The 27,995-nt window shown below is 45.2% G+C and overlaps 1 protein-coding gene across 1 annotated transcript in view; it reads right to left on the bottom strand.

The window, feature by feature from the left end:
- Positions 1–27,995, bottom strand: part of BACE2 (beta-secretase 2) — a 162,836-nt gene that overhangs the window by 9,244 nt on the left and 125,597 nt on the right. Inside the window, exon 8 of the mRNA XM_033943013.1 lies at positions 8,234–8,402. Coding sequence (XP_033798904.1) covers positions 8,234–8,402 — 169 coding nt within the window. The remainder of the gene's footprint in view (positions 1–8,233; positions 8,403–27,995) is intronic.

The following is a 27,995-nucleotide window of genomic DNA, read 5'->3' as shown; positions in this document are numbered from 1 at the left end:
TGTAGACGGGGGGTGATATATGTATTTGTCATAGAATATAATTTTGATTGAATTTAAGTGCTGTTGTAGTGTAAAATGACTATATAATATGTTGCACTTATTTCTGGCTTTAAAATGAATAAAGATTAAAAAAAAAAGTGTTAATCATGGGGCACTCTGAAGAGATCCCTACCACCTCTGTAACAAAATGGAATGATATCCACAGAGCACTTAGCTGGTTGTTCTAGCAGTTCAGCGTTTTTGATAACAGAGGTTACTCTATAACATGTTAATCCTCATAGAAGATCCGACTAAAGCTGGTTTCAGGGACTTAAACGCCCTTTCCTAAGGAACTGATGCCGACCGCACAGCCACCTTGGTGCCATGAATTTTACAATGGCTTCTGGATAATGAAAGTGAGGCTAGAAGGAGGAGCCTCACTTTCATTGCAAAAAAAGAAAAGGAGGGGAAGTAACATTATATGTTAAAGATCATGTTAAAGCTGCACAATTACAGGATCTGCAGGGCAAGGAAGAGGCACTGTGGAGCAATTTGGAAAGAGGGAATGGTGAATATATTTACATTGGTGTGATATACAGGCCTCCTTAACAGATGGAAGAAGTAGATAGAGATTTAATAGTAGACATTCAGAATATATCTAAAAAAGGGGAAGTCTTACTAATAGGTGGTTTTAACATGCCGGATGTTGATTGGGGTATACCTATTGCGGGGTCTTCTAGAATTAGATAGATCCGTCCTGGATTTTCTACAAGGAGAACTGTTCTAGCAGTTGGTAATGGAACCGATGTGGGCGGGGGTCATACTGGACTTAGTGCTTACAAACAGGGAATGTGTTTCTGATGTTACAGTGGGTGATCCCTGCATGGTACAGTTAAATATTAAGATGGGTATAGAAAGGGCTCATTCAAAAGCAAAGGCTCGAGACTTTTTAAAAACTAAGTTTGTTCAGATGAGGGACTATGTCAAGGAATTGTATGGATGGAACGTCTGGAAGGAGTGGAAATGCAGTGGGCAAAACTGAAAAGAGGAAGAAAGAGGAAGACAGGCAAAAATATCTGGAAAAGTTAAGAGAAACTGATCGTATAGTCAGGAAATCAAAGATGCAAATGGAAGAAAAAATAGCTGACAAGGTAAAACGGGGAGACAACATTTTTTAGATATATTAGTGACAGGAAGAAGTACAAAAGTGGCATTGTGAGACTCAAAGGTGAAGGGGAGAAATATGTAGAAGCTGATAAAGAAAAGGCTGAATTGCTTAACAAATATTTCTGTTCTATGTTTACGGCTGAAGCACCAGGAGCAGGACCGTAGAAGACAAACATGAATAGGGATGGAGGAGTGGTAGACCCTGATCGATTTTCAGAGGGATGTGTTTGTTAGGAGCTAGCTAAAATAAAGGTAGACAAAGCGAAGGGTCAGATGGTATACATCCAAGAGTGCTGAAGGAACTTAAGGAAATTCTGGTAGCTCCACTGACTGACCTTTTCAACAAGTCTCTAGAGTCGGAAGTGGAACCAAAGGACTGGAGAAGGACTGATGTGGTCCTTCTCCACAAAAATGAAAGTAAGGAAGAAGTAGGGAATTACAGGCCAGTTAGTCTGACCTCTGTGGTATGCAAATTAATAGAAACGCTTTTAAAACAGAGACTGGTGAAGTTTCTGGAATCCTGTTGATTACAGAACCGGAGGCAACATGGATTCACTAGAGGTAGGAATTGTCAGACAAATCTGAACAATTTCTTTGACTGGGTGAGACTAGAGAATTGGATAGAGAGAGTGTGTTAGATGTGGTTTATTTAGATTTTAGCAAAGCCTTTGACAATGTTCCACACAGACGTCTAATAAATAAACTGAGTGCCCTTGGGATGGGTCCCAAAGTGACGGGCTGGGTCAAGAACTGTTGGGTGGAAGGCAACAGAGGGTAGTGATTAATGGAGATCATTCTGAGGAAAGGGATGTTACCAGTGGTGTGCCTCCAGGCTCTGTTCTTGGGCCTGTGGTTTTAAACATTTTTATAAACGATATTGCTGAAGGGCTGTCGGGTAAGATTTGCCTCTTTGCGGATGATACCAAAATCTGCAATAGAGTAGATACCCATGATGGTGTGAATAACATGAAGAAAGCTCTGAAGCTTGAAGAATGGTCCGAAATTTGGCAGCTAAAATTTAATGCTAAGAAATGCAAGGTTATGCATTTGGCTGCAAAAGCCCGAGGGAACGGTACAGAAGTGAGGGACTTGCTATGTGATGATCTTAAGGTGGACAATCAGTTGAAAAGGTGATGGTGAAAGCAAGAAGGATGGTAGGGTGCATAGGGAGGGGGTATTGTCATAAGAGAACATAAGAAGTTGCCTCCACTGGGTCAGACCAGAGGTCCATCACGCCCAGCGGTCTGCTCCCGCGGCGGCTCATCAGGCCTATGACCTGTGAAGTGGTCCCTGACTATTCCTATAACCTACCTCTACTTCTATCTGTACCCCTCAATCCCCTTATCTTTTAGGAATCTATCTAAACCTTCCTTGAACCCCTGTAGCGTGCTCTGGCCTATCACAACCTCCGGAAACGCATTCCATGTGTCCACCACCCTCTGGTTGTTCTAAACCTGTCCCCTTTCAATTTCTTCGAGTGCCCCCTTGTACTTGTGGTTCCCCACAGTCTGAAGAATCTGTCCCTGTCTACCTTCTCTATGCCCTTCAAGATTTTAAAGGTTTCTATCATGTCTCCTCTAAGTCTCCGCTTTTCCAGGGAGAATAGCCCTAGCATTTCCAACCTGTCAGCGTATGAAAAGTTTTCCATACCTTTTATCAGTTTAGTCGCTCTTCTCTGAACTCCCTCAAGTACTGCAATGTCCATCTTGAGGTACGGCGACCAGTACTGGACATAGTACTCCAGATGAGGGTGCAACATTGCACGATACAGCGGCATGATGACTTCCTTCATCCTGGTCGTGATACCCTTTTTAATGATACCCAACATTCTGTTCGCTTTCTTTGAGGCTGTCGCACACTGTGCTAATGCTTTCAATGTTGTGTCCACCATCACCCCCAGGTCTCTTTCAAGGTTGCTTACCCCTAGCAATGATCCCCACATTTTGTAGCTGAACATCGGGTTCTTTCTCCCTACATGCATTATCTTGCATTTCTCTATGTTAAAGCTCATTTGCCATTTTTTTGCCCACTCTTCCAGCCTCGTTAGGTCCCTTTGCAGGTCTTCGCAGTCTTCCGCGGTTCTAACCCTGCTGCAGAGTTTGGTGTCATCCGCAAATTTAATAACCTCACATTTTGTTCCCGCCTCCAGGTTGTTAATAAATATATTGAACAGGAGCGGTCCCAGCGCCGACCCCTGTGGAACTCCACTCATGACCCATTGCCAGTCTGAGTAATGGCCCTTTACTCCAACCCTCTGTTTCCTGCCTGCCAGCCAGTGTTTGATCCATCGGTGGACATCCCCTTGCACCCCGTGGTTCCACAGCTTCTTAAGCAGCCGTTCGTGGGGTACCTTGTCGAAGGCTTTTAGGAAGTCAAGGTAAATGATGTCTATGGATTCCCCTTTATCCATCTGGCTGTTTATTCCCTCAAAGCAGTACAATAAGTTCGTGAGGTACGACCTTCCCTTGCAGAAGCCGTGCTGGCTCGCCTTCAGCTGTCCATTGTTTTCTATGTGTTCACAGATGCTGTCCTTAACCAGTGCTTCCATCATCTTTCCCGGGTCACCCGTTGATCCCTTCTTAAAGATGGGCGTGAAATTTGCTATTTTCCAGTCCTCCGGGATCTCCCCAGTTTTTAAGGATAGGTTACATATTTGGCAAAGTGTTTCCGCTATTTTGTTTCTCAGTTCTTTTAGTACCCTTGGGTGGATGCCGTCCGGACCTGGTGATTTGTCGCTCTTCAGTCTGTCTATCTGTCGGAGGACATCCTCTTGGCTTACCTCTAGTTGGACCAGCTTTTCAGTAGGAAAGGGTTGTATGGAACTGCTGTTTAAGATCTATAGAGGACTTATATAGCACCCAGATTATCTGCAAGGTCCTAAAACACCAGATGGAGAAGACAGGACTGGCAGGAAGGCCCAAAAACACATATAGAGAGACAACAGAGGTTCTACTAGCTGAATGGAAATACCTGAAGGCACCAAGAACTTTTACACTTGATCTTAGCCAAAAGGCTGAGAAGTGGTAGACACCGAAGATATTTGACATGGAGAAAAAACACTGCTCTCTCTTCAAAAACACACTTTTAAACAATACAGAAACTAATGTTGTAAGTGTGCAGAACGCTGCAGCAATGTTTGCAGGAAAAACCTGGCTAGTAAGGGTTGTGGCATAATACCAGTGCAAATAAGATTCTAAATAATACAGAAACTTGCAGAACAGGAAAAGGAAGAAGATTCTATTAGCTCACTAGGAATGGTAGAATAGCCTAACAGAACAATGGGCTGACCCTCCACTGCCTCAGGTACAAATTTAGATTGTAAGCCCTCCAAGGGCCATGATAATACCTACTGTACCTGAATTTAACTTGCTTTTACCTATAGCTGAAAATAAGGTGTGAGCTAAATCTATACACAAATCTACCCCAAAAAGAATTACGTCGCCTTCAATTACTACAAAATACTGCAATAAAACTTATTTATAAAAAAGGCCGATTTGACCATGTTACTCCACTCTTAAAAGAAGCTCACTGGCTCCCTATCACTCACCGTATCACCTATAAAATCATCTTGCTCAGCTTTAAAATTAAACAATCTCATCAACCTTCATTCCTTGACAAACTCCTGATACCTCAATGCTCCTCCCGCACTTTAAGATCCTCTGATCAAAAACTTCTTTTCATCCCCCCTCTAAAAGATTTCTATTATACTCGTAAAACAAATTTTGCTGTAACTGCCCCTACATTATGGAACTCCTTGCCACAATACCTCCGCGACGAACAACAACTTGTTAAATTTAAATCTTGTCTAAAGACTTTTTTATTTCATGACGCTTTTAATCTAACCTAGATTTTCTACTATCTATCTTCTCTCTCTTCTCTTTTATTTCTATTTTCTCTCCTCTTGCAAGCAATTACTACTACAATATGCCCTCACCTTCACGTTTTTTCCCTACCCACTCTTCCCTTTTCTTCATATTAAATGTAACTTTTTCCCCTCCTCCCTTACTATCCTCACAGTCAAGTCTGTCTGGTTTTTGTCATTTATGTCCCACTTAAATATTTTATACATTCTTCCCTTTTTACTCCCTCTTTTAAATTATATTGTTAACCGGCCAGATATTTGTTTTATGGTCGGGATATTAAAAACTAATAAACTTGGAAACTTGGATTACAAAGCATGAAGCAAGACAAGTGGCAACAAATATCCAAGAATAAAAAGTGGGGAAAATTAGTAGAATGAAAGCCAGAAAGTTGTCCAGAAAGGAAAAAAAAAAGAAAACCCCCAAAGGACACAGGTCTCAGAGCAACACAGCCAAGAAAAGGTGGCCTGAAACATCCAAATTAGCAGAAGAGGGGAACGGGCACAACAGCAGTGGCATGAAGACCAGAAAACACTGAGAGAAGGGAAAATGCAGCAACAAAGAGGCAGTGGCAACAAAGAGACACAACCAAAAAGAAAGGTGTGGATATTTAAAGCAATTTAACCAGCCAGAAACAGCTCCTGGCCATTTACATCGCATCTAATCTGGGATTTGTGGATCGCTCTATACCTATAAAGGTTCAAGGCAATTTACAATTACACAAGGGCCCATACAACATGGGGAGCTTACAGAAGAAGCTGAGGCAGCAGATTACAATCTAAGAAGGCAGCATGCAAAACAAGAGCCAATACTGAAGACGACATTACGGCAATCTATAGTCAAAAAAAGAGTGAGTGTAAGACATAGGGATTATGTAGGATAGTTGATTATAGGTAGGGATACCAGATTTTCCATTTGGAAAATCCAGACCCCTAGACCTGCCCAGTTCCACCAATCCCTGCCCTGTCACGCCCAGACACGCCCCCAATCCTGCCCTAGCCCCGTCCCCCGCTGCCTATTCTCAACAGCGATTTGATAGAAACTTTTCAAAATCCAACCTGCCGGGTTTTGAAAAGCTGTCCGGACCCAGGACATGTCCGGGGAAATCCGGGTGTCTGGTAACCCTAATTATAAGCAAGTTTATGGAAGTCAGAGCTTGGTTGGCTTTGAGAAGTCTATAAGGATCATCCCAGCTTCTGCAGGGCTATCCCACAAATTTCTGTGGCTCTCAACTGGTCTGTGCTTCTGAATATTATCACAGATTGTTAAACTGAAAGCCAGCTATTTGGGGGTGGAGACAGCACTTATGCAGTAAAGTGATAATATTCAGTACATAATTCCTAAAAGGCCATATCAGACTGCTTAAAAGTAGGGTTACCAGATGTCCCTGTTTTCCCTGGACAAGTCCTCCTTTTAGAGGACATGCCTGGTGTCTGGACTGCTTTTCAAAACCCGGAATTTTGTCTGGGTTTTGAAAAGCTTCCAGACAGGAGCAACATCAGGACGGCATCTGCGCATGCACGGATGCAACGCAGTGACATCACGCGCACGCCTGCATGTGTGTGGTGTCATCATGTCAGACCAGTGCATGCGCAGATACCCTCCCGACAAGTGAACATGTTGAGGGAAGCGGGGCCATGGGTCTGGATTTTAGCTCTGGAAAATCTGGTAACCCTACTTAAAAGTCAGTCTAGTGCAAGGGTCAGCAACCTTTTTAAAACAAAGAACCATTTTATCCTAAATCTTTGATCCAAGATGTTCAAAAAGCTGCAATGGGTAGAGAAGGGGGTTTGAGATATGATTTTTTTTTTAAATGTAATATGGATATATATGCATTTAATACAAAAACAAAACTTCAAGTACTTACAGAAAATAAAGAAAAACAATTTAATGAGACTTGTGACACTATATTTTTGTATAGAGTTGGTTTATGTTCAGTGAGTAGTTGGAAGTCTCCACCCCCCCCAAATTTGTGGTCCAGCATCCATGTCCCCTTCCTCTCCCCCATGTGGTTCTATGGCATCATATAGCTTTGGGCTAGCCCTGAGTTATAGTATATTCAAATATAATAGTGTAATTCTTAAAACATTCTCAATGATAATTGGATTGTAAGGTGCTTCATAAAATCTCAAAGAATGCAAACTTCCTGAGTTGTCTGACAGTCGTTCTGTTGCAAAAACAGACAGTTCTGAGTGACAAAGACAAAGCTCCCCCAAGCTGACTCAAATAAGTTCACCCTTATGCATAATTTATAAGTATGGCCTCTCTCTGACTGACATTGCCCCCCTGCCCCCCCACAAGAGTGACATACCTGCGAGCCTCCCAAGGCAGCAACAGTGGTGGTGGCTGAATGGCAGAGGCAGTGCTGCTTGCAGGCTGCTTGCGCCAGCCCTACCAGGGCCTTCCCTCAGCCATGTCACGAATGATGTCATCAATGGTACGGCAGAAGGAAGGCCCTGGTAAGGTGACCACAAACAGCCTGTTCACAGAGCTGCCTATGCCAGCTGGTCACCACCACTGTTGCTCCCTTGGGAAAGCCGCAGGTATGTCGGATCAGGAAGAGCCACAGCCACATGGTGAAAAAGCTGTTTGTAGCTCGTGAGCACAGGTTGCCGACCCCTGGTTTAGTTAATGCGCTTGGAATTCGGAAAACATGTAACCTCTTCTATGGTTTGTCAGGTATTTAGGCTTAGGTCCCCTTAATGGCTGCAATTGGAATTTAGAAGTAATACTTATGAGGCAGATAGTGATACACTGTCACATCACTCAGCCCTCAGTCCCCCCCCCCCACACACACACACAGTGTTCCAAATGCCTACTGCCAGCCTGCATGATAGCTGCCATCTTTAGCACCGACATTAGGCTTTGAGTATCAGGGCATGTATGTCAGAGATAAAATGGTTCTCTCTGATGATCCTGCCTGATGACCCATGGGGTTTCAATATGTCAATCAAGGATAGACTGCATTGGCTGCCTGTGAAAATGTTCTAACATGATTGGCTGATGTGCACCATGCTTCTGGCTTGTCCCCTATCTCCCCTTTCCCCTTCTAGATTTTCTTCAGCTTGTCTGGTGGTGGTTGTGTGCTTAAGATGAAGATGAATGGCAGTTTGTGAAAAGCTGCATGATTGTGGAATTGTATTGCGATGAAACTAAGTGAATATGTTGCCATTACTTATGTTTTACCATTCGTACAACTAATGCACATCCCTACATCCTTCACTTACCTGCGCAAGAGCTCACTGCAAAGCCCACCTTCTTCTCATCTCTGTCAAAAATCACATAGAAGCCTTCCATGATTGTTGCCCCTATTATTAGAGCATTACTGGAAGAAGAGATTCCAAAGCGATAACATTCCAAATTTTCCTCCACGGTCAACATATGGTGCAGGTACATCTGAGAAAAAAAGACAGCCAGAACAGACATAAACCAGACATAAACTTCCCGCTTTTTGGTTCCCTGTCCCTCTTTATCTTCCTAGCTCCTTTCCTATAACCCTTCATTGTAGCTCCTTTTCAACCTAACCCTGTAAACCGTGCCGAGCTCTACGCTTGTGGAGATGGCGCGGTATACAAACCTAAGGTTTAGTTTAGTTTAGGGTAAGAGTGACTGGAATCAGCCACTCACAGATATACCAAGAATAAACTGGAGGCACCAGAGACACCAAAGAGAATGCAAACATTGTGAGAGCTTGGCCAGTTTTAGGGGTGAGCAATCAGGTCACTTGTCAATGGCTCAGCACCACAAAACATTCTTGGCAAAGTTGAGCAATGTTACTGAATTAGAATGTTAAGGATGAAAACTGGTAAAAGCACAAACAACATCAAAGCAAGTGCCAAAAAGCGGTAAGAGGGGCTAAAAGGGACTACGAGGAAAAAATAGCCAAGGAGGCAAAAAATGTTAAGTCGTTCTTTCGATATATTAAGAGAAATGAGCCGTGAAGAAGCAGTGGAGCTGTTAGATGATCATGGAATAAAGGGAGTACTAAAGGAGGACAAAGTCATCGCCAACAAACAACACATTTTTTGTGTCTGTATTTACTGAAGAGGATATATCCAGTATAGTGGATATACTGTACACAGGAAGTGAAGATGGGAAACTGACAGGGTTGACAGTCAGTCTAGAAGAGGTATGCAGACAGATTGATAGGCTTAAAAATGATAAATCCCCGGGACTGGAAGGTATCCACCCGAGGGTAATCAAGGAATTGAAAGATTCCGGAAGACTGGAAAGTAGCGAATGTTATGCTGATCTTCAAGAAAGGTTCAAGGGGGGATCCGGGAAACTACAGACCAGCGAGTCTGACTTCGGTACCGGGAAAGATGGTAGAGGCGCTGATAAAGGACCGCATCATCAGTCACCTTGACGGACACAAACTGATGAGGACCAGCCAGCACGGCTTCAGCAAAGGAAGATCTTGCTTGACAAACTTACTGCACTTCTTCGAGGGAGTAAATAGGCAGATAGACATGGGTGACCGGTCAACATCGTATATCTAGATTTTCAGAAGGCGTTTGACAAGGTTCCGCAAGAACATCTACTTCGAAAAATTGCGAGCCATGGAATTGAGGATGATATACTCACGTGGATTAAAAGCTGGTTGGCGGATAGGAAACAAAGTGGGGATAAATGGACAATACTCGGACTGGAAAAGCATCACAAGTGGAGTGCCACAGGGTTTGGTTCTCAGGCCTGTGCTCTTCAACATATTTATAAACGACCTAGAAATTGGCGTGACGCGTGAGGTGATTAAATTTGCGGACGATACAAAGTTATTCCGAGTAGGCAGAAGGATTGCGAAGACCTACGAGACATAAACACACTCGAGGAATGGGCAATGACATGGCAAATGAGGTTCAACGTGGATAAGTGCAAGGTGATGCATGTCGGTAACAAAAATCATATGCATGAGTACAGGATGTCCGGTGCTATACTCGGAAAGAGCCCCCAGGAAAGAGATTTGGGAGTACTTGTAGACAAGTCAATGAAATTGTCCGCGCAATGTGCGGCAGCGGCGAAAAAGGCAAACAGAATGCTAGGAATGATTAAGAAGGGGATCACAAACAGATCTGAAAAGGTTATCATACCGTTGTACCGGGCTTTGGTATACCCCCACCTGGAATACTGCGTCCAACACTGGTCGCTGTACATGAAAAAGGACATAGTGCTACTCGAAAGGTTCCAGAGAAGAACGACAAAAATGGTTAAGGGAATGGAGGAGTTGCTGTACAATGAGAGGCTAGAGAAACTGGGCCTCTTCTCCCTTGAAAAGAGGAGAAGTGACATGATCAAAACATTCAAGATATTGAAAGGAATTGACTTAGTAGAGAGAGAGATTGTTCGCCCTCTCCAAGGTGAAGAGAACCAGAGGGCACTCACTAAAGTTAAAAGGGAATAGATTCCGTACAAATGTAAGGAAGTTCTTCTTCACCCAGAGAGTGGTAGAAATCTGTAACGCTCTTATAGGGGAAAGCACCCTTCAGGGATTCAAGAAAAAGATGGATAAGTTCCTACTGGAACAGAACATACGCAGGTAATGCTTGACTCAAAAAGGGCACTGGTCTTTGACCTAAGGGCCACTGCGTGAGCAGACTACTGGGCACGATGGACCTCCGGTCTGACCTAGCAGCAGTAAATCCTATGTTATGTTCTTAGACACTGACGAGACCCATTTCTCAGTTTTTGCCCTGGGTCCAAGTATGTAATACAGGCTCTGAGAGGCCGATGCTCAAAAGTTCATGTTAGAGTCCTCACTGTACCATGAAATTAGTGCCAAAAAAAATTGTGGCTCAAACTAATGAGCAAGGGAATAATTTACATGTTAAAACTGCAGCAGTAATCTGAAGGTTAGCATTAAATGTTAACTTTTCTGTCTGTGCTGAAGCAGTGAATGGCTCAAACACAGACAGGAAAGTTCTCACTTTAAAAAAAAAAACATGTACAGTGGCACGCTTACCTCCAACCCCCAAATTACCACCTATTGCAGTCACACCTCCCCCCCCCAAAAAAAAAAAAGATTCCCGGTGTCTAATGACACTCATCCTGATCCCCTTTTCTGACCCGACCTGCCCCCCTCCCAATATTAAATAAAAAAGATTCCTGGATGGTCTAATGGCCCTCCAGACCCTCATCTTTTCCACCCACACAAATCCTTGGTAGTCTAATGACCCCCCTCCCACCCCATCCCATCCCAAGGCCTCCTGACTCTGTACCTGGAAGGAGGTAACAGCAATGCCCAATCACACTTTCCTCTGGGTGCCATCATCTGTAAAATGGCAGCACCACACCATGCCCCATTCCATATAATTCACCCTGGAATGCACAGGGCAGGGCCTGTTTACCATATAAGGAAGAAATTCCCTTATATGGTAGATAGGCTCTCCCTAATAATCTTGGGTTGAGATCATGGGTAGACTATCGGAGTTTTTTGGTGGAACTGATGGGACTGCTAGATTACCAGGGCTTTGTGTGGAAGGGAGGGGGAGCCAGGCTAGGTCAAGTCAGGTTGGGTAGGACTTGACTCGGGGTGGGGGGTGAAGGAATTTGAAATGTCAGTTTGGAAAGAGAGAAAAGGAGTGCCATTAGACACCTGCTCTTCCAACTAACCCTTCTATGCTGCTCTAGACCTGGCGAAAAGAGTTTCCCCATGCTTTATGCACCTGAGAATTCTTTTTCTTGAGCATGGTTGTAGTGTGTAATGATCACAGTAACATGCATTTAAATGCATGTCTACCGTAATGGTTGCAGTGCGAGTTTGAGCATTCAGTACACAATAATGTACATCTAAACCTGGTGTTAACCACATGTTAACACTGGTGATAGTTTTAAGCATCAGCCCCTGAGTGAGGGAGAGCTAGTGACCAGTTAAATTCTGCTCCAAATTATTTCTGTCTGAACAATCATATTCTCAAAACCAGGATGAATCATCAATATTAAAAATAACAATTGCTGAAGTGGATCAGAAATATGGGGGAAAATCAAACTGCATATGTTATCAAAACTATAACAATTCTAGGCAACAATTAGTATAACATGAATATACAATAGTTTCCTTGTCCAACAGGATGTATTTTGGAACAGAAAAAGAAAAGACGACTCAGATGGAACAGCTTGGCAAACCGCTAAAGAGTAGATATCCATACATTAGAATGCAATGGGGCTCATTTAAAAAAAAAATAAAAGACATCCAAAAGATAGCATAAACCAGTACTTGGATATCTTACTAGTCAAAATGTTCAAGTGGGCATTTTCAAAATTGAATTACTAGAAGCCTTTCTGGTCATTTTGTCTCCAGTACGTCTAAATCTTAAGGGGACATGTCAGAGGTGTGTTATGGGTGGGATTAGGATGGTCTTAGTACTTGGACATTTTACAACAATAATCAAACATTTTGCAAAATGTCCAGGGCACAATTTGAACATTTTGGTCTAGACCTTTTTTAAATTGAATAAGGGCCAAAACTGACGAGATGACCAATGGAAGGATGAAAATATAACCCCCACACACTGACTCCATCTCACCCCCCAAATATCTGCATGAAGCAATACATATCTGTCTCCGACAGCTGCAGATACTATGGCCAGTCCTAGTAGAGCTGCAAAGCAGGTCTCTGCAGTAGTCTGATGGTCAGTGCAGTGGACTGCAGAGAAAGGGACCCAGGCACATATGCCACCCTAATTAATACACGTGTGATGAAAAGTGTGAGTCCACCAAAACCCCACTGTATTGCCATATAGGTGACATCTACTGGCATAAGAGTTATAGGGGTGGTAGACAAGTGGGTACAGTAGGTTTTAGGGGAGTTTTGGAGGACTCACCATATAATATACAGGAGTTCTGGGAAGATTAGATACTTACCTTGTTGGTTTTTTTAAAAAAAATTCTTTATTAGTTTCAAACTACAAATGCGCAATAAATGATTCACATATTTATACATTATATAATAAGCACAACAAAACTTACAGGAAGCAGGAAGCAGAGGGTTGGAGTAAAGGGCCATTACTCAGACTGGCAATGGGTCACGAGTGGAGTTCCACAGGGGTCGGTGCTGGGACCGCTCCTGTTCAATATATTTATCAACGACCTGGAGACGGGGACAACATGTGAGGTCATCAAATTTGCTGATGACACCAAGCTTTGCAGCAGGGTTAGAAACACGGAAGACTGTGAGGTCCTGCAAAGAGACCTAACATGACTGGAAGAGTGGGCAAAAAAGTGGCAAATGAGTTTTAATATAGAGAAATGTAAGGTCATGCATGTAGGGAAAAGGAACCTGATGTTCAGCTACAAAATGGGGGTTCACTGCTAGGGGTGAGCAACCTTGAAAGAGACCTGGGGGTGATGGTGGACACAACATTGAAAGCATCAACACAGTGCGCGACGGCCTCAAAGAAAGCGATCAGAATGTTGGGTATCATTAAAAAGGGTATCACGACCAGGACGAAGGAAGTCATCATGCCGCTGTATCGTGCAAGGTGCGCCCACATCTGGAGTACAGTGTCCAGTACTGGTCGCCGTACCTCAAAAAGGACATGGCAGTACTTGAGGGGGTCCAGAGGAGAGCAACTAAAATTATAAAAGGTATGGAAAACTTTTCGTATGCTGACAGGTTGAAGATGCTGGGGCTCTTCTCCCTGGAAAAGCGGAGACTTAGAGGAGACATGATAGAAACCTTCAAAATCCTGAGGGGCATAGAGAAAGTGGACAGGGACAGATTTTTCAGACTGTGGGGAACCACTAACACAAGGGGTCACTCGGAGAAATTGAGAGGGGACAGGTTTAGAACAAATGCTAGGAGGTTCTTTTTTACCCAGAGGGTGGTGGACACATGGAACACGCTTCCGGAGGTTGTGATAGCCCAGAACACATTGCAGGGTTTCAAGGAAGGTTTAGATAAGTTCCTAAAAGATAAGGGGATTGAGGGTTACAGATAAAAGAAGAGGTAGGTTACAGAAATGGAGAGGAACCACATTACAGGTCATGGACCTGACAGGCCGCCGCGGGAGCAGACCGCTGGGCGCGATGGACCAATGGTCTGACCCAGTGGTGGCAACTTCTTATGTTCTTATGTTCTTACTGCACAAAGAAATTCCCCTCCCCCCAGCTAATAAACAAATACAGTGGAACCTTGGTTTACGAGCATAATTCATTCCAGAAGCATGCTCGTAAACCAAAATACTAGTATATCAAAGCGAGTTTCCCCAGAGGAAATAATGGAAACTCGCTTTGATACATTCCCACCCACCCCCCGAGGCCAGCGACACTGCCCCCCCCCCCCACTCGCAAAGACACCCCCCCCCCGCGCAAACCGGCATCCCCGCCCGAAAAATTGTAACTTACCCCCTGTCTGGCACCGGCACACAGCCCACAGGATGTGCTGGTGCTGCTAGAACAGTGGTCTCAAACCCGCGGCCCGCCAGGTACTATTTTGAGGCCCTCGGTATGTTTATCACAATCACAAAAGTAAAATAAAATAGTTTCTTGATCATATGTCTCTTTAGCTATAAATTACAATATTATTATTAAGACTTAGCCAAAAGGAAAGATTTATAAACTATAAAGAGTTTTACCTTATGCAAAAATTGTCATTTCTTTAATAAGACATTATTTTTTTCTGAGGCCATCCAAGTACCTACAAATCCAAAATGTGGCCCTGCAAAGGGCTTGAGTTTGAGACCACTGTGTTAGAAGATCTTCCCTGCTTCTGCCGTCCTTGAGCATGCTTCTGCGCATGCTCAAGGACTTCTAATTCTCCCTCTCACCGGCTAAACTTCAAGACTCAAAACAGCACTGGCAGGGCCACGAGCAAACCAGGAGAAACAACGTGTGTGTGTGTGGGGGGGGGGGGGGGAGAGAGAGAGGGAGAGCCAGAACAAGACACTGAAGGACGGGTGGGGAGTTGGAGGGGACACCTGCAGCATACAGTCACAGCTATGTAGAAGTCCTTCTTGCCCCCTCCCCAGCACCAATCTAGAACCCTCAAATATGGCAAACCTATCAAAGATCGCAGTTCAATGGGGGAATAAACTTCAGCGGCAAGTCCAAGGACCAGGACAGGACCCAGATCCAAAGAGGAGAGGGGTCTCCTAGGCCCCTTTCCCTCCTCCCATGAGCAGATCCCCCGACACATTGCTGCTCCCTCAGATGGGCTCTATATTCCCCGTTCACTTCTGCTCCCCCAGGAAGTCTCAGTGGCACCTCCATTTTTTCCTCCCCGGCAGATCGGATACGTTGCTGCTCACCTACAGGAGTGCGAACCGGACCCTCTGAGGCTCTGATCGCTCCGAACCAAACAAAAGGGCACAGCTGACAGCGCCACACCATGCCTAACCCAGTGGGATCTGCCCACAGCGCCCTACCGCTTTCCCATTGGCCGCTCTACCCTTTCAATCGGAGCAGCCCTCTTCTGTTTACCGCCTCACCATTGGTTGGGATTGAAGGGGTGGTGTCTCACCCGCTCACTAAAGCCCGCCCCCCAGGCTTCCTGGCCCTTGTGAAGGCGGGTAAGGGAAGACGATTGGTCTGTTTGGATGCCAATTATAATGGGAGGGGCCAATGGTTGGTGGAGGGGGCGGGAGTGCTCAAGGCCGGCAGAAGCAGGGAAGATCTTCTAGTGGCACCTGCCAGACGGGGGGGGGGGGTAAGTTTAAGTAGTTCAGGGCGGGGGGTGCGGGTTCGAGCGGGGGGCCTTTGCGAGCGGAGGGGGAGCGATGCCGATTATCGGGGGGGTGCTCGCAAATCGAGTCAACACTCGGTTTGCGAGACACTTTTTGCGAGAATGTTTTGCTCGTCTTGCAAAACACTCGCAAACCGGGTTACTCGCATACCGAGGTTTGACTGTATATCAAAACCTTCATGAAACTATTCATAAAATCCCTGGATCAATTCCAATTCCCTTCCCTTCCCTTACCCACCCCCCTCCCACCCAGATGTGCATGTTTACTTGTCTATAAAATAAAATTAATTATTCCTCTTTACAGTATGTAGCCAATGGCTCCCAAACATCCATAAAATTCTTAAATCGTCCCTGTTGTACGGCCATGCAACACTCCATTTTATATGTATAACATAGAGATTCCCACCAGAATGTGTAATTCAGCCTATCCCAGTTTTTCCAATTTCTTAAAATAAGCTGCATGGCAACCCCTGTCATTACTAATAGAAGCTTGTTATTTCTCACTAGTCTTATAGCCTGTTACATTAATGGGTGATAGAATATATGTGTGTGTGTCTGTCTTTATTTCTTTTTCTCTCTGTATTTCTGTCTTTTTTTTTCCTTGGCTGCCCACCACCACCCCTTGCCTGCTCCCTCTGCCAATTCTCCCTTCCTTTTACCTCCCCTGTGTCCAACTCCACCCCTTCACTGCTCCCCTTATCCAGCAGCAGCCCTTCTCCCTTTGTTTTACCTCCCCCCTATCCATGCCTCCCTTCCTTTTTCTGCCCCTCCCCTGTCCATCAGCACCTCTTCTCCTTTCCATCAACCCCTCTTTCCTGCTCCCCCTGTCCAGCAGTACGCCTTCCTTTTACTGCCCCCTCTGTCTGCGTAAATGGCATTAACATGCCCTCCCTTTGAATTAGCGCTGCAAGGCGCTTGGGGGGATTTTATTATATATGATGTTTGGCAAGCCTTTAACCTATTTATTGTCTCAATATTAATGATTTTTACACTTTGTTAAATTGAAAATGATAAATCTAATAAAAATAAAGCTGAAGTTGCTTTCTTCAAGCAGCTGAACAAATGCTCCATCGAGGTATTTCTACTTGAGGTCACAAAATCGAAGACAGGCTGCTTTCACCAGTCCAGGAAGAGCTGGAAATTTCTCTCATTCAGCTCCCATCTCTGGTTCAACAATGGGCCACTAAGGAAGACTACCTGGACACTATTCTTCTTGACTTTGTGGATGGCCAGGAACTCTTAGAGGTTGGAATTTGCCCACTGATAATGAGCTGCTTGCTGTTCCAGGACCACAGCCTGCCCCTAGTGCCTCCCTGCTTGTTACTCCGTATTATACAGTATATGCCGCCTCCCCCTTTCCGCGGTCCCGACAAATCTCTCGCCTCTAGCAGCGGCCGCAGCACTGTACACACGCTGCTTCACGGCCTTCAAGTGCCCTGATTTGCTCTGCCGCGTCTCTGATGATGTCATCAGGGATGCATTAGAGCAAATCAGGGCAGTTGAAGGCCGCGAAGCAGCGTGTGTAGAGTGCTGCGGCCGCTGCTAGAGGCGAGAGGTTTGTCGGGACCACGGGAAGGGGGGAGGCAAGGGAGTAAGGGTAGCAGCCAGACCGCATGAAGGGGTTCGTATGCGCCGGGGGGGATGTGCTCCCCCCACCCTCCTTCCACACGGCCGCGCTGCGGCCCTCTCGGAGTCAACGGAAGAGAGGTGAGCAGACAGCAAAGAAGAGGCACAGGAGACAAACCGTGAAGAGAGGGAAGGGGAGAGGGGGTCATAGATTTTTTCCTCCCTCCACTGCGGCGGGAGCCTGAGCCGGCATAGTTGGTTGAGGGGGAAAGGTTGTGGTCGGAGCTGCTAGGCTGCAGCGGATGGTGCGAGCGCCTCTGCCCCCCCTTCCCCTTTGTCCGTCTTCCACTGTTCCGAGCCCTTTTCGGCATCTGCCCTCTGCAGAATCCCGGGCCTGCTCTCCTTCCAAAGTGCCGGTCCCTCACTCCGCGCCATCTAGCGCATGCGCACTTGTGCTGCCACAGCACGACAGAAAAGGGATCAGGGAACATGCGGCGCAAGTGCGCATGCGCGCTTAGCAGTTTATTATTTAGGATTGATAATTGGCTTTTAGCTCTCATAAGAGTACCAAATAAAATAGTATCATAAGATAAAGCCACTGGATTCTCTAACATATTATTTACTTGGTCCCAAATAGACCTCCAAAACTGTAGTATCAAGGGACAATAGTAAAGTAAATGATTCAAAGTCCCAGCTTCAAGATGACAATGCCAGCATCTATTAGACTTGGAACTATCTAACTTATGTAAACGAACAGGGGTCCAAAAAGCTCTGTGTAATAAGAAAAACCAAGTTTGTCTCATAGATGCTGACACTGTACATTTCATCCTTCAAGTCCAAATTCATCGCCATTGAGACACAGTAATCTGATGCTTAATCGCAATGCTCCAAATGTCAAAAATCCAAATATTAATTTATACCACTCTGCGCTCTGGTGTCCCAGGAGGTCCACCTGAAAACATAAGACTGGCAAACTATGCTGATTAGTGTGACAATCCTGCAACCCGAGGCTTGTCACAGAGAGAGTTGGTAAGAGTTACAAGCCCAGATGCAGGAGGGCAAACCAAGTCAGAGCCCAGGGGAGTAAGTCAGCTGACTATCCGGTGGACTCAGAGGGAGAAAGGGAAGAAGGTCCAGACAGCTGGGACTTCCCTGATAATGTACTGAGTTCAGACAGTAAGGATTGGCCTTATTGTTTTACAGAGTCTGTGGAGCAGAAGACAGCACAGCAGGGTGCCATGAGAACAGTTCAAGCCAAGGGAAGAAAACTTTCTCCCCCCCACCCCCACCCCCGCAGCAAAAGGGGAGTGGTTTCTTCCCTCAGCTTAAACGAAGGCTCTGTAATGAGCTAAGGAGGAGCAGGAGAAGCAGGCAGAGGGACGGAAACCAGATGGGGGAGGAGTCCCAGGACGGAGGAAGAAGCCCTGTGGGAATCTGTGCAGACTGGGAAGCAGTCAGAACCACTGGCAGGAAATGACTGGATCATGAAAGAGGACCAGGTTAGGAACCTTCCTATAGATCTGTGTATGCCTGAACCTTTGGTGATAGAGAACAGTTATAATCTCTCTGAATCCCAACCTGAAGGAATGGAGATTTCTTAGCCTCGAGGAATGTGATAAGAAGGTATCTTTCCCACTTACCTTTTCTACCTTATGTTAGGAACTGTGAAGGTTGAGGCAGAAGTTAAATCCCTGGAGATATGCCTATGTGAAGCATAATAGTTTATGCATGTGGCTTCAGCCGTAGCTCAGCCCTTTCAAGTCCGAGAGGGGAAGCAGCTGAGAGCCTCTGGTTTCATATTACAAACCCTCATGCCTGCTTGTATCGGTTAACCAATTACCCTAAACAATCTGTGAAGCACAACTAACTCCGTCAGCTTTGGGAAGCTGGGTAAAGTTAACTTAAGGGCTGCTCTGTTTGCCATGCTGGTTACTGACAAGGCTAGCTTAAAGAATTGTGGCATATGATTTTCCTTTTTGTTTTCAAGTCAGTTTTGAATTGAAGCATGTGACTGGGAGAGCAAATTGCCTGTTGAAACACAAGCTCTGGTGTAGAGAAACGCATGGACTGTGTGGCATGTAGTGAAGCCCAGAGCTATGGGATTTAGGTTTTGATTTATGAAGAATCTTTGTTTTGTGCAACCTTTTTTTTTACCACTGAAACAGTATTAATTTGTGTGGCTGAGGCTGTGCGCCTAAATAAAGTTCTCAGCTTCTATTTAAGCCATTCTGACTACTGGACTGTTTGTCATAAAGCACACTTTAACTGGTCCAGGGATATCCAGCTTGCAAGGTAGCCCTACTTTAAAGGGGCTCACGCCATGTGTTAGAAGCGTGTCACTGCCTAGCGTTAGAAAACCGCTCGGCCAGAGTACAGGTGGTGACAAAGTGGCATCAGGAGTGGGATTGTCGTACCTTGCAAAGCTTCAATAGGATACCACATGCCAAAAATTTTTTTTTTGGTATTCTTTTGGTCAAGTTCCTGGAGGAATATTGTGTGAAGTTCCTGGAGGAAAAGTGTGTTTTGGCAAGCACAGTGTGAATGTGGTGATCTAATTAACTGGATGCCATTCTTGAGAACCTGTTACAGCTTAACACAGCGTCCGGAGCTGGTGAGGAGCAGCGCACTCAACTGCGGAGGATTCCACAGGCAGGCAACCTACAGCGACGTCCCAGGACAAGTCACAAACAGTGCCAGGAGTTCCTGAGGAACTGGAGGGAACCGGGAGGTTCAGGAAGAAGGGCGGTGCACCCTGTTAAGGAGCACGCAGGCGCAGACTCGTCAGTACCGCGGTAAGTGCTTAAGACGCGGGGTCTGGCGAGGGTGATACTGGGAAGCTAAGTTAATTAAGGTATTGCACTTGGATAGTGTACCTTTGTTCCCAGTCTCTGCAGGTCCAAGATGGAGACGTTGGCGTTGGCGGCAGTGGCAGCTGAACGGCAGCGGCAAAATGAGGAGCTCAAGAGAATCTTGGAGACCAACCAAGGACTGTGGCAAGCCAGCCAAGAGGCAGCGGAACATCACTATAAGGACTTTGTCAAAGTGATGGAGGCACAGTCACGAATAATGGGACAGTGACTCGGGCAGTGAATCCGGTAATGGGGGGCTTGCCTGCCCAACCCACAGTTGGACAAAATTCGTTAAATATGCTAAATCTTAGTAAAATTACAGCAAAAGATGCCCCGGATGATTTTCTGAGCTCTTTTGAGCGTATTGCCACAGCGGCAGGGTGACCGGTGGATCAATTGGCTGTTAGGCTGTTACCATGTCTGGCAGGAGAATCATTGGCTGCGTTCCAAACGTTACCTCCGGGACAAGCCAATAATTATCAGGCCATTAAAACACACATTCTGGATTTTTTGGGGTTCACGAGGGAGCATTACAGACAGGCTTTCCGTGGCATGCAGTGGCACGAGAAAGAGAGGCCTAAGGTATTGCTCCAGCGCCTTACTAAGATGGCGGAGAGGTGGCTTTAACCAATGTTAGCAGATCCCGGGGCACTGTTTGCAGAAGTGGTATTGGAGCAATTTCTGGAAACAATGCCACTAAAAATTCAGGAATGGGTGCTTAGGCAGGGATGCCAGGATCTAACACAAACATTGCAAGTGGTGGAGGCATATGTAGACGCCCAAAGTAGGGTAGACATTATTAGACCCACCTACAGAACATACCCACCCATACCCGCCCCGACGCACAAATCTGGGGATATGTCACCTAGCGGAAATAGGGTGTCCAGAGCCCAGGTTATGGCACCTCAGAGGAAATTTACTCCATCCAATGAGGTTCGATGCCTTAAGTGTGGGGGAAAAGGATATGGGAAAGGGGTATGTAAAGAGGCAGGGAACCCTAGGGTGGCTTGGGGTGCCCTTAAAGAGGGAAGAAGGCTCCCATGGGGGTATTCCCTGTGAGTGTCCATAGGGGGACATGAGTTGGAAGCATTACTGGACTCAGGGGCGGACCAATCGATGATGGCCCGCCAGTTGTGGAAGGAGGTGTTTCCTAGAGAAGTGGGGAGAGAAAATAAGAACAGAGTCAGCATCAGGTGTGTCCATGGAGACAGTAAGCAGTACCCGGTGAGGTCCACCCTTATCAGATATGGTGATAAGGTCTATAGAACCCCGCTAGCAATAGTGCCGGAGGCCCCTTGAAATTATATTAGGGCGTGATTGGCAAGGGTTCCCAGAAGCTATGAGGAACAGGCGCTGTTTGGTGAACACCCGCTCCCAGGGGGCTTTAGAGACAGGACTGGAACAAGAGTTGGGGAGGATCTTCCCATTCACAGGGGGAATCTTCCAGAGAACCCAGGCTAGGGGGAAACGGGCGACACACAGAGGAGGAAGCAGCAGCAAAGGAGGGGTCAGGCGATGGCGCGAGCTGGCAAGACCAGGGAGGTACCCTGGTTGCCTAGGGAAGTCATGGAAACTTTCCCGACTTTCAAAGATGAACAGAAAGCCGATCCCACATTGAAAGAGGAGTGGCAGCGTGCAGTTGGTAGACAAGAGAGAGAAACCCGGTGGATTATAAGACAAGGGCTACTGTACAAGGAAGTGCCGGGGAACCATACAGGGAGTAGGGAGCAGAAGTTAGTAGTGCCCCGAGGGTTCAGGAGTTTAGTCCTCCGGATAGCGCATGACCATCCTCTGTCAGGACACAAGGGAGCTGAGGCCACCTTTAATCAGGTGGCTTGACGGTTCTCTTGGCCAGGGAGTAGACAGGAAGTGATAAAATTCTGCCAGTCATGTCCGACCTGTCAGAAATTTTCCTTAGCTAGACCAGCGAAGGCACCCCTCATACCTATCCCGGTAATTGAGGAGCCACTACGGTGCATAGCAATGTACAAAGTAGGTCCCTTAGAAAAGACCCCTAGGGGAAACAGTTTCATCTTGGTGGTTATGGATGTAGCTACGCGGTTTCCCTGGGCTTTTCCCATTAGGAAGGCCACATCCACCGCGATCATGAGGGAATTATTGGGACTATTTTGTATGGTGGGGTTTCCCAGAGAGGTTCTCACCGATCAAGGGAGTAATTTTCTCTCAGCGAGGATGAGGATGTTTTGGGAGGATTTGGAGTGCGGCACATCAAAACCTCGGCCTACAACCCTCAGGCCAATGGGATGGTAGAAAGGTTTAACCAGACCCTGAAGCAGATTCTGAAGAAAGGGGTTGGAGAGGAGCCGAAAGACTGGGATTTGATAGTGCCCTTTGCCCTGTTTGCAGCCAGGGAGAAAGTACAGGACTCCCTAGGAGTAAGCCCTTATGAGCTGTTGTTTGGATGCCCACCTAGAGGAGTGTTAGATATGCTGAGAGATGGATGGGACTTTCCAGAGGAGGCGGGAAGTAATATCATCATCTACTTGGCTAGGCTTAAGGAGGGTTTAAAGCAAGCTCTGAGCCAGGGAAAGGAAAATTTAGAGTGGAGCCAACGACGGCAAAAGGTCTATTATGACAGGAAGGCAAAATCACGCCAGCTTAAGGTGGGAGACCAGGTATTGGCACTGATCCCCACAGACCAACATAAGTTCTTGGCTCAGTGGAAGGGCCCGTTTAGGATAATGGAGAAGACGGGGGATGTGGATTATCGAGTTACGGATAATAGAGGGTGCATCCAAACATACCATATCAATTTACTTAAGGCCCTGGAAAGATAGAGAGAGCCTGGCATTGGTGGCTCAGCAAGAGTTGGAGGAGGATTTAGGGCCGCAAGTAACTGAATTTGAGAAGCAAGGGGAGGTGAACATAGGGACAGACCTCTCCCAGGGACAGTATCAGCAAGTGCTGACACTCGTGGAGCAATTCGGGGATGTTTTTTCGCCACTACCAGGGACAACAAACCTAGTCACCCATGATATCATAACAACCCCGGGGAAGGTGATACGGGTCCATCCCTATAGGCTTTCTGAAGAGAAGAAAGAAATGGTGCAGGAACTAGTTCAGGAAATGTTAGCATTGGGAGTTATAGAGCTGTCGCAGAGCCCTTGGTGTAGTCCGATTGTAATAGTCCCCAAGGCTGACAGCACACCAAGGTTCTGCATTGACTTTCGGCAACTGAATGAAGAGTCCCAATTCGATGCCTTCCCCATGCCAAGGGTTGACGAGCTGCTAGATAGGCTGGGGCAAGCCCAATTCCTAACTACTTTAGATTTGACAAAGGGGTATTGCCAGATCCCGCTTACTGACTTGGCCCGCCCCAAGACAGCATTCAGCACCCCAAGGGGGTTGTTTCAGTTTACGTGGATGCCTTTTGGCCTTCATGGGGCGGCGCCAACATGTTAACGCCTCATCCGCGAAGTACTCAGGGATCACTATGACTATGCGGACGCATATATTGACGACATTGTGATCCACTCTGCAACATGGGAGCAACATTTGGGGCACTTGACAGCTGTGTTACAGGCTTTGAGGGAGGCTGGGCTGATGGCAAATCCAAAGAAGTGTTTCCTGGCATAGCGGGAGGTCCGGTATTTAGGCTATATTGTGGGAAGAGGGCATATAAGACCCATAGTAGATAAAGTGGAGTGTATTCGTACATACCCACGGCCCATCAAGAAGAAACATCTAAGTGCTTTTTTAGGACTCATAGGGTACTACAGGTGTTTCATTCCTCATTTCGCGTCACAGGCAGGGCCACTGACGGACATGCTAAAAAAGGGAAACCCGGAGATCCTGAGTTGGGGAATCGAGAGTAACCAAGCCTTTGAAACACTTAAGACCAAGCTCTGTACATGGCCAATTCTGAGGGCTATTGACTTTTCCCAACCTTTGATGTTACAGACGGACGCATCTGGCACAGGGGTGGGAGCTGTTTTGAGTCAGGAATATCAAGGGGTAGAACACCCAGTGCTATTTCTTAGTAGGAAATTACATCCGAATGAAAGGAGGTATGCTACAGTGGAGCAGGAGTGCCTGGCTGTAAAATGGGCAGTCCAGGTACTGGAGCATTACCTCCAGGACAGGGCATTCACACTGGTCACTGACCATGCCGCCTTGAAGTGGCTTAACACCATGCGTAACACTGATGCGAGGCTTACAAGGTGGTACCTGGCCCTGCAACCATTTAAGTTCAAGGTGGTACATCGGCCTGGGAAGCTGAACACAAATGTGGACATTTTGTCACGCATTCCAGAGGACACAGGGGGTAGCATGACTAAACCAGATAGTCAGCTTTTAAGTGTGGGGGAATGTGACAATCCTGCAACCCCGAGGCTTATCACAGAGAGAATTGGTAAGAGTTACAAGCCCAGATGCAGGAGGGTGAACCAAGTCAGAACCCAAGGGAGTAAGTCAGCTGACTATCCAGTGGACTTAGAGGGAGAAAGGGAAGAAGTCCAGACAGCTGGGACTTCCCTGATAATGTACTGAGTTCAGACAGTAAGGATTAGCCTTATTGTTTTACAGAATCTGTGGAGAAGAAGGCAGCACAGCAGGGTGCCGTGAGAACAGTTCAAGCCAAGGGAAGAAAACTTATGATTTTCCTTTTTGTTTTCAAGTCTATTTTGAATTGAAGCATGTGACTGGGAGAGAAAATTGCCTGTTGAAACACAAGCTCTGGTGAAGAGAAACGCATGGACTGTGTGGCATGTAGTGAAGCCCAGAGCTATAGGATTTAAGTTTTGATTTATGAAGAATCTTTGTTTTGTGCAACCTTTTTTTTTACCACTGAAACAGTATTAATTTGTTTGGCTGAGGCTGTGCACCTAAATAAAGTTCTCAGCTTCTATTTAAGCCATTCTGACTACTGGACTGTTTGTCATAAAGCACACTTTAACTGGTCCAGGGATATCCAGCTTGCAAGGTAGCCTTACTTTAAAGGCGCTCACGCCAGGTGTTAGAAGTGTGTCACTGCCTAGCGTTAGAAAACCGCTCGGCCAGAGTACAGGTGGTGACATTAATTAGATATTTCCATTCAGGGAATTTTGTGATTTGTTAAGACCAAATTTGTGTTGCAATCGTGAAAAGTCAAGCAGCTTACCATCTGATATAACATTATCCAAAATACATATACCTACCTTCATCCAGTGTTTCCAGATGACCTTAAACCCGCCAATTTGAATCTTAGAGTTCAGCCAGAGGGACTGACACGTGGATTTATGAATTGGAATAGGTGTCAAATTATTAATAAATTTTAAAGTTTGCCATGTGTCTAGTAAAATTCTATTGTCCTTATACAATCTAGGTAACTTCATACTTAGAACGTAACCTATTCGCAGTGGAGACATGAGTTGCCATTCTAACCATAACCAGTCTGGAAAATTTTCCATGAGCTCAGGGAGGATCCAATACATACCCTGATGCATAATATAGGCTTGATGGTACGTATAAAAGTTGGGAAAATTTACCCTACCCGCCTCAATTGGTTTTTGTAAAGATACTAAAGCAATTCTCGCAGCTTTCCCTAGCCAAATAAATTTAGTGAGAATACTATTTAATTTTTTGTAGAAGGACCCCTGAAAAAACACTGGTAACATACCCATTTGGTAGCAAACCACAGACAAAATCATCATCTTAACAGTTTGTACTCTCCCCCACCAAGACAAATGTAAGGGGTTCCATTGCTCACACATTTCTGAGACCTTTAACAATAAGGATTTTTCATTTACTTTCATCATTTCCTCCAATGTACTTTTTATCCAAATACCTAAATATTTTATACCCTCTTCCTTCCAAAGAAAGGGGAATGAATCAAATAATCCATGAACATTTAATGGAAGAACCTCCAATTTACTCCAGTTTATTTTATAACCAGAAAATTTACCAAATCGGTCAATCAAATCTAGTAAATGTGGAATAGTAGATTCAGGATTTCTCAAATGAAGCAATATGTCATCTGCATAAGCAGAGACCTTGTATTCCCGACCTGCATAAGGAATACCCTGAACCTCCTTTGCCTGCTGAATAGCCAATAACAAGGGTTCCAAAACAATATCATAAAGCAAAGGAGATAAAGGAGATCCTTGTCTAACTCCCCTCTCCAAACAAAAACGTTCAGAAAAATTATTATTAATATATAATCTGGCAGAAGGGGAACTATACAAGGTTTGAATCATTTGAATAAATCCGGAACCAATACCAAACCAATCCATTGCTTGATACAGGAAGGTCCACTCAACTCGATCAAAGGCCTTCTCTGCATCCAAGGACACAGAGAAAGCTGGATCATCCATATCTTTTGTCAAATTTAACATATGAAAAGCCAATCTAGTGTTGTTTGAAGAATGTCTTTGAGCAACAAACCCCGTTTGGTGCATACCAATGATATGTGGGAGAACCTTAGCCAAGCGTAAAGCCAGTAACTTAGCCAGAAGTTTTCCATCTACATTAATCAGAGAAATAAGCCTGTAATTTGAAACCAACAAAGGGTCTTTATTTGGCTTTGGCAAAACTATAGTCAAAGATTCTGCCATAGTGCCTGTAATGCAATCATTAACTAGTTGAGCCTGATACAAATTTAATAACTGAAGTAATAGGGTATTTTGAAATGCCTTATAGAACTCTACAGTGAAATCATCCCCACCTGGAGCGGATCCAACTCTAAGAGACTTCAATGCTATTTGTAATTCCTTCATTAATATAGGCGCATTAAGAGATTGTTGTATATGCTCAGGAATTTTAGGTCCCTTAATTGATTTTAATAATTCTAAACCATCACTTTCTTTATTTGAATAAAGCACAGAATACAAAGATTTATAATAGTTCAAAAATTGTTTTAAAATATTTCCAATTTGAGAATGCGTTTCCCCATTCTCACCTGTGATGGCCACAATTTTAACTTTCCTTTTTTTAGCTTTAAGATAGTTAGCCAACATTCTTCCCACTTTATTCGAATTACCATAATACATAGCTTGTTGAGAAAATATCTCTTTCCTAGCCATTTTAAAGGAAATTTCATTATATTTGTATTTAGCTTTCAAGAGGGCCTGCAAAGTATTTTGCTCCCATTTCAAGGCCAATTGAGACTCTAGGGGCTCCTTTTACGAAGATGCACTAGCGGTTTTATTGCACGCACCAGATTAGCGCATGCTAGCCATAAATCTACCGCCTGCTCAAAAGGAGGTGGTAGCGGCTGTATCAGGTTGACAGGAACTGAATGCAGGGAACTATTGCAGGTTCTCCAGAGCATTATGAACCTTTGGATAATTGCCCTTAATCTTCTTTTCCTCCAACTCAATTCTGCATTCCCGACTTTGCTCATCAATAGCCTTCTCCAGTCTCAGGCATCTTCTTTTCTCAATGTCACCTGTAAACATGGCCAGGGTCTGCTTGAAGATGAATGGTGGCAACAGGTCCAGATCACAAAGGCTGAACTCGTATGTGAAAGGCAGGTGCTTCAAGTATCTGTGACGCCATCTCACTTCCTCTGTCACTGTGTGACCATCAATCTCCACCACAGCACCAGTGATCTTTTCTGGACAATTTTCCAAGCTGCCATACTCTTAAACCAGGCTGCGAACGTTCACAGGGTGAAGGAACATATACTGTCCATCCTCAGCTTGATAAAAGTAGTAGAAGGTTATTACAAGGACCAGTAGCATTTGCAGCTTGCGATTCCTTCTAGTTTTTTTTAACATATTTTTCTGTAAGTTGGAACAGCGGGACTAGCTGGGAGAGCTTTCATGTTTGAGATGAGAATTTTGTCATTTATATTAGAGCGCTGTTTAGATCCATTTTTATTCTTTTCATCATTCTTTTACTTAGTCAGTGGCGGTTCCAGAGTGTCCATGTCCAGGGCAGTGTTGAAGGGCATAGAAGGAA

The sequence above is a fragment of the Geotrypetes seraphini genome, chromosome 4 (assembly GCF_902459505.1).
Source record: "Geotrypetes seraphini chromosome 4, aGeoSer1.1, whole genome shotgun sequence".
NCBI lineage: Eukaryota > Metazoa > Chordata > Amphibia > Gymnophiona > Dermophiidae > Geotrypetes > Geotrypetes seraphini.
Note: the sequence above shows the minus strand (reverse complement) of the source record. Positions and strands in the feature narration are given on the sequence as shown.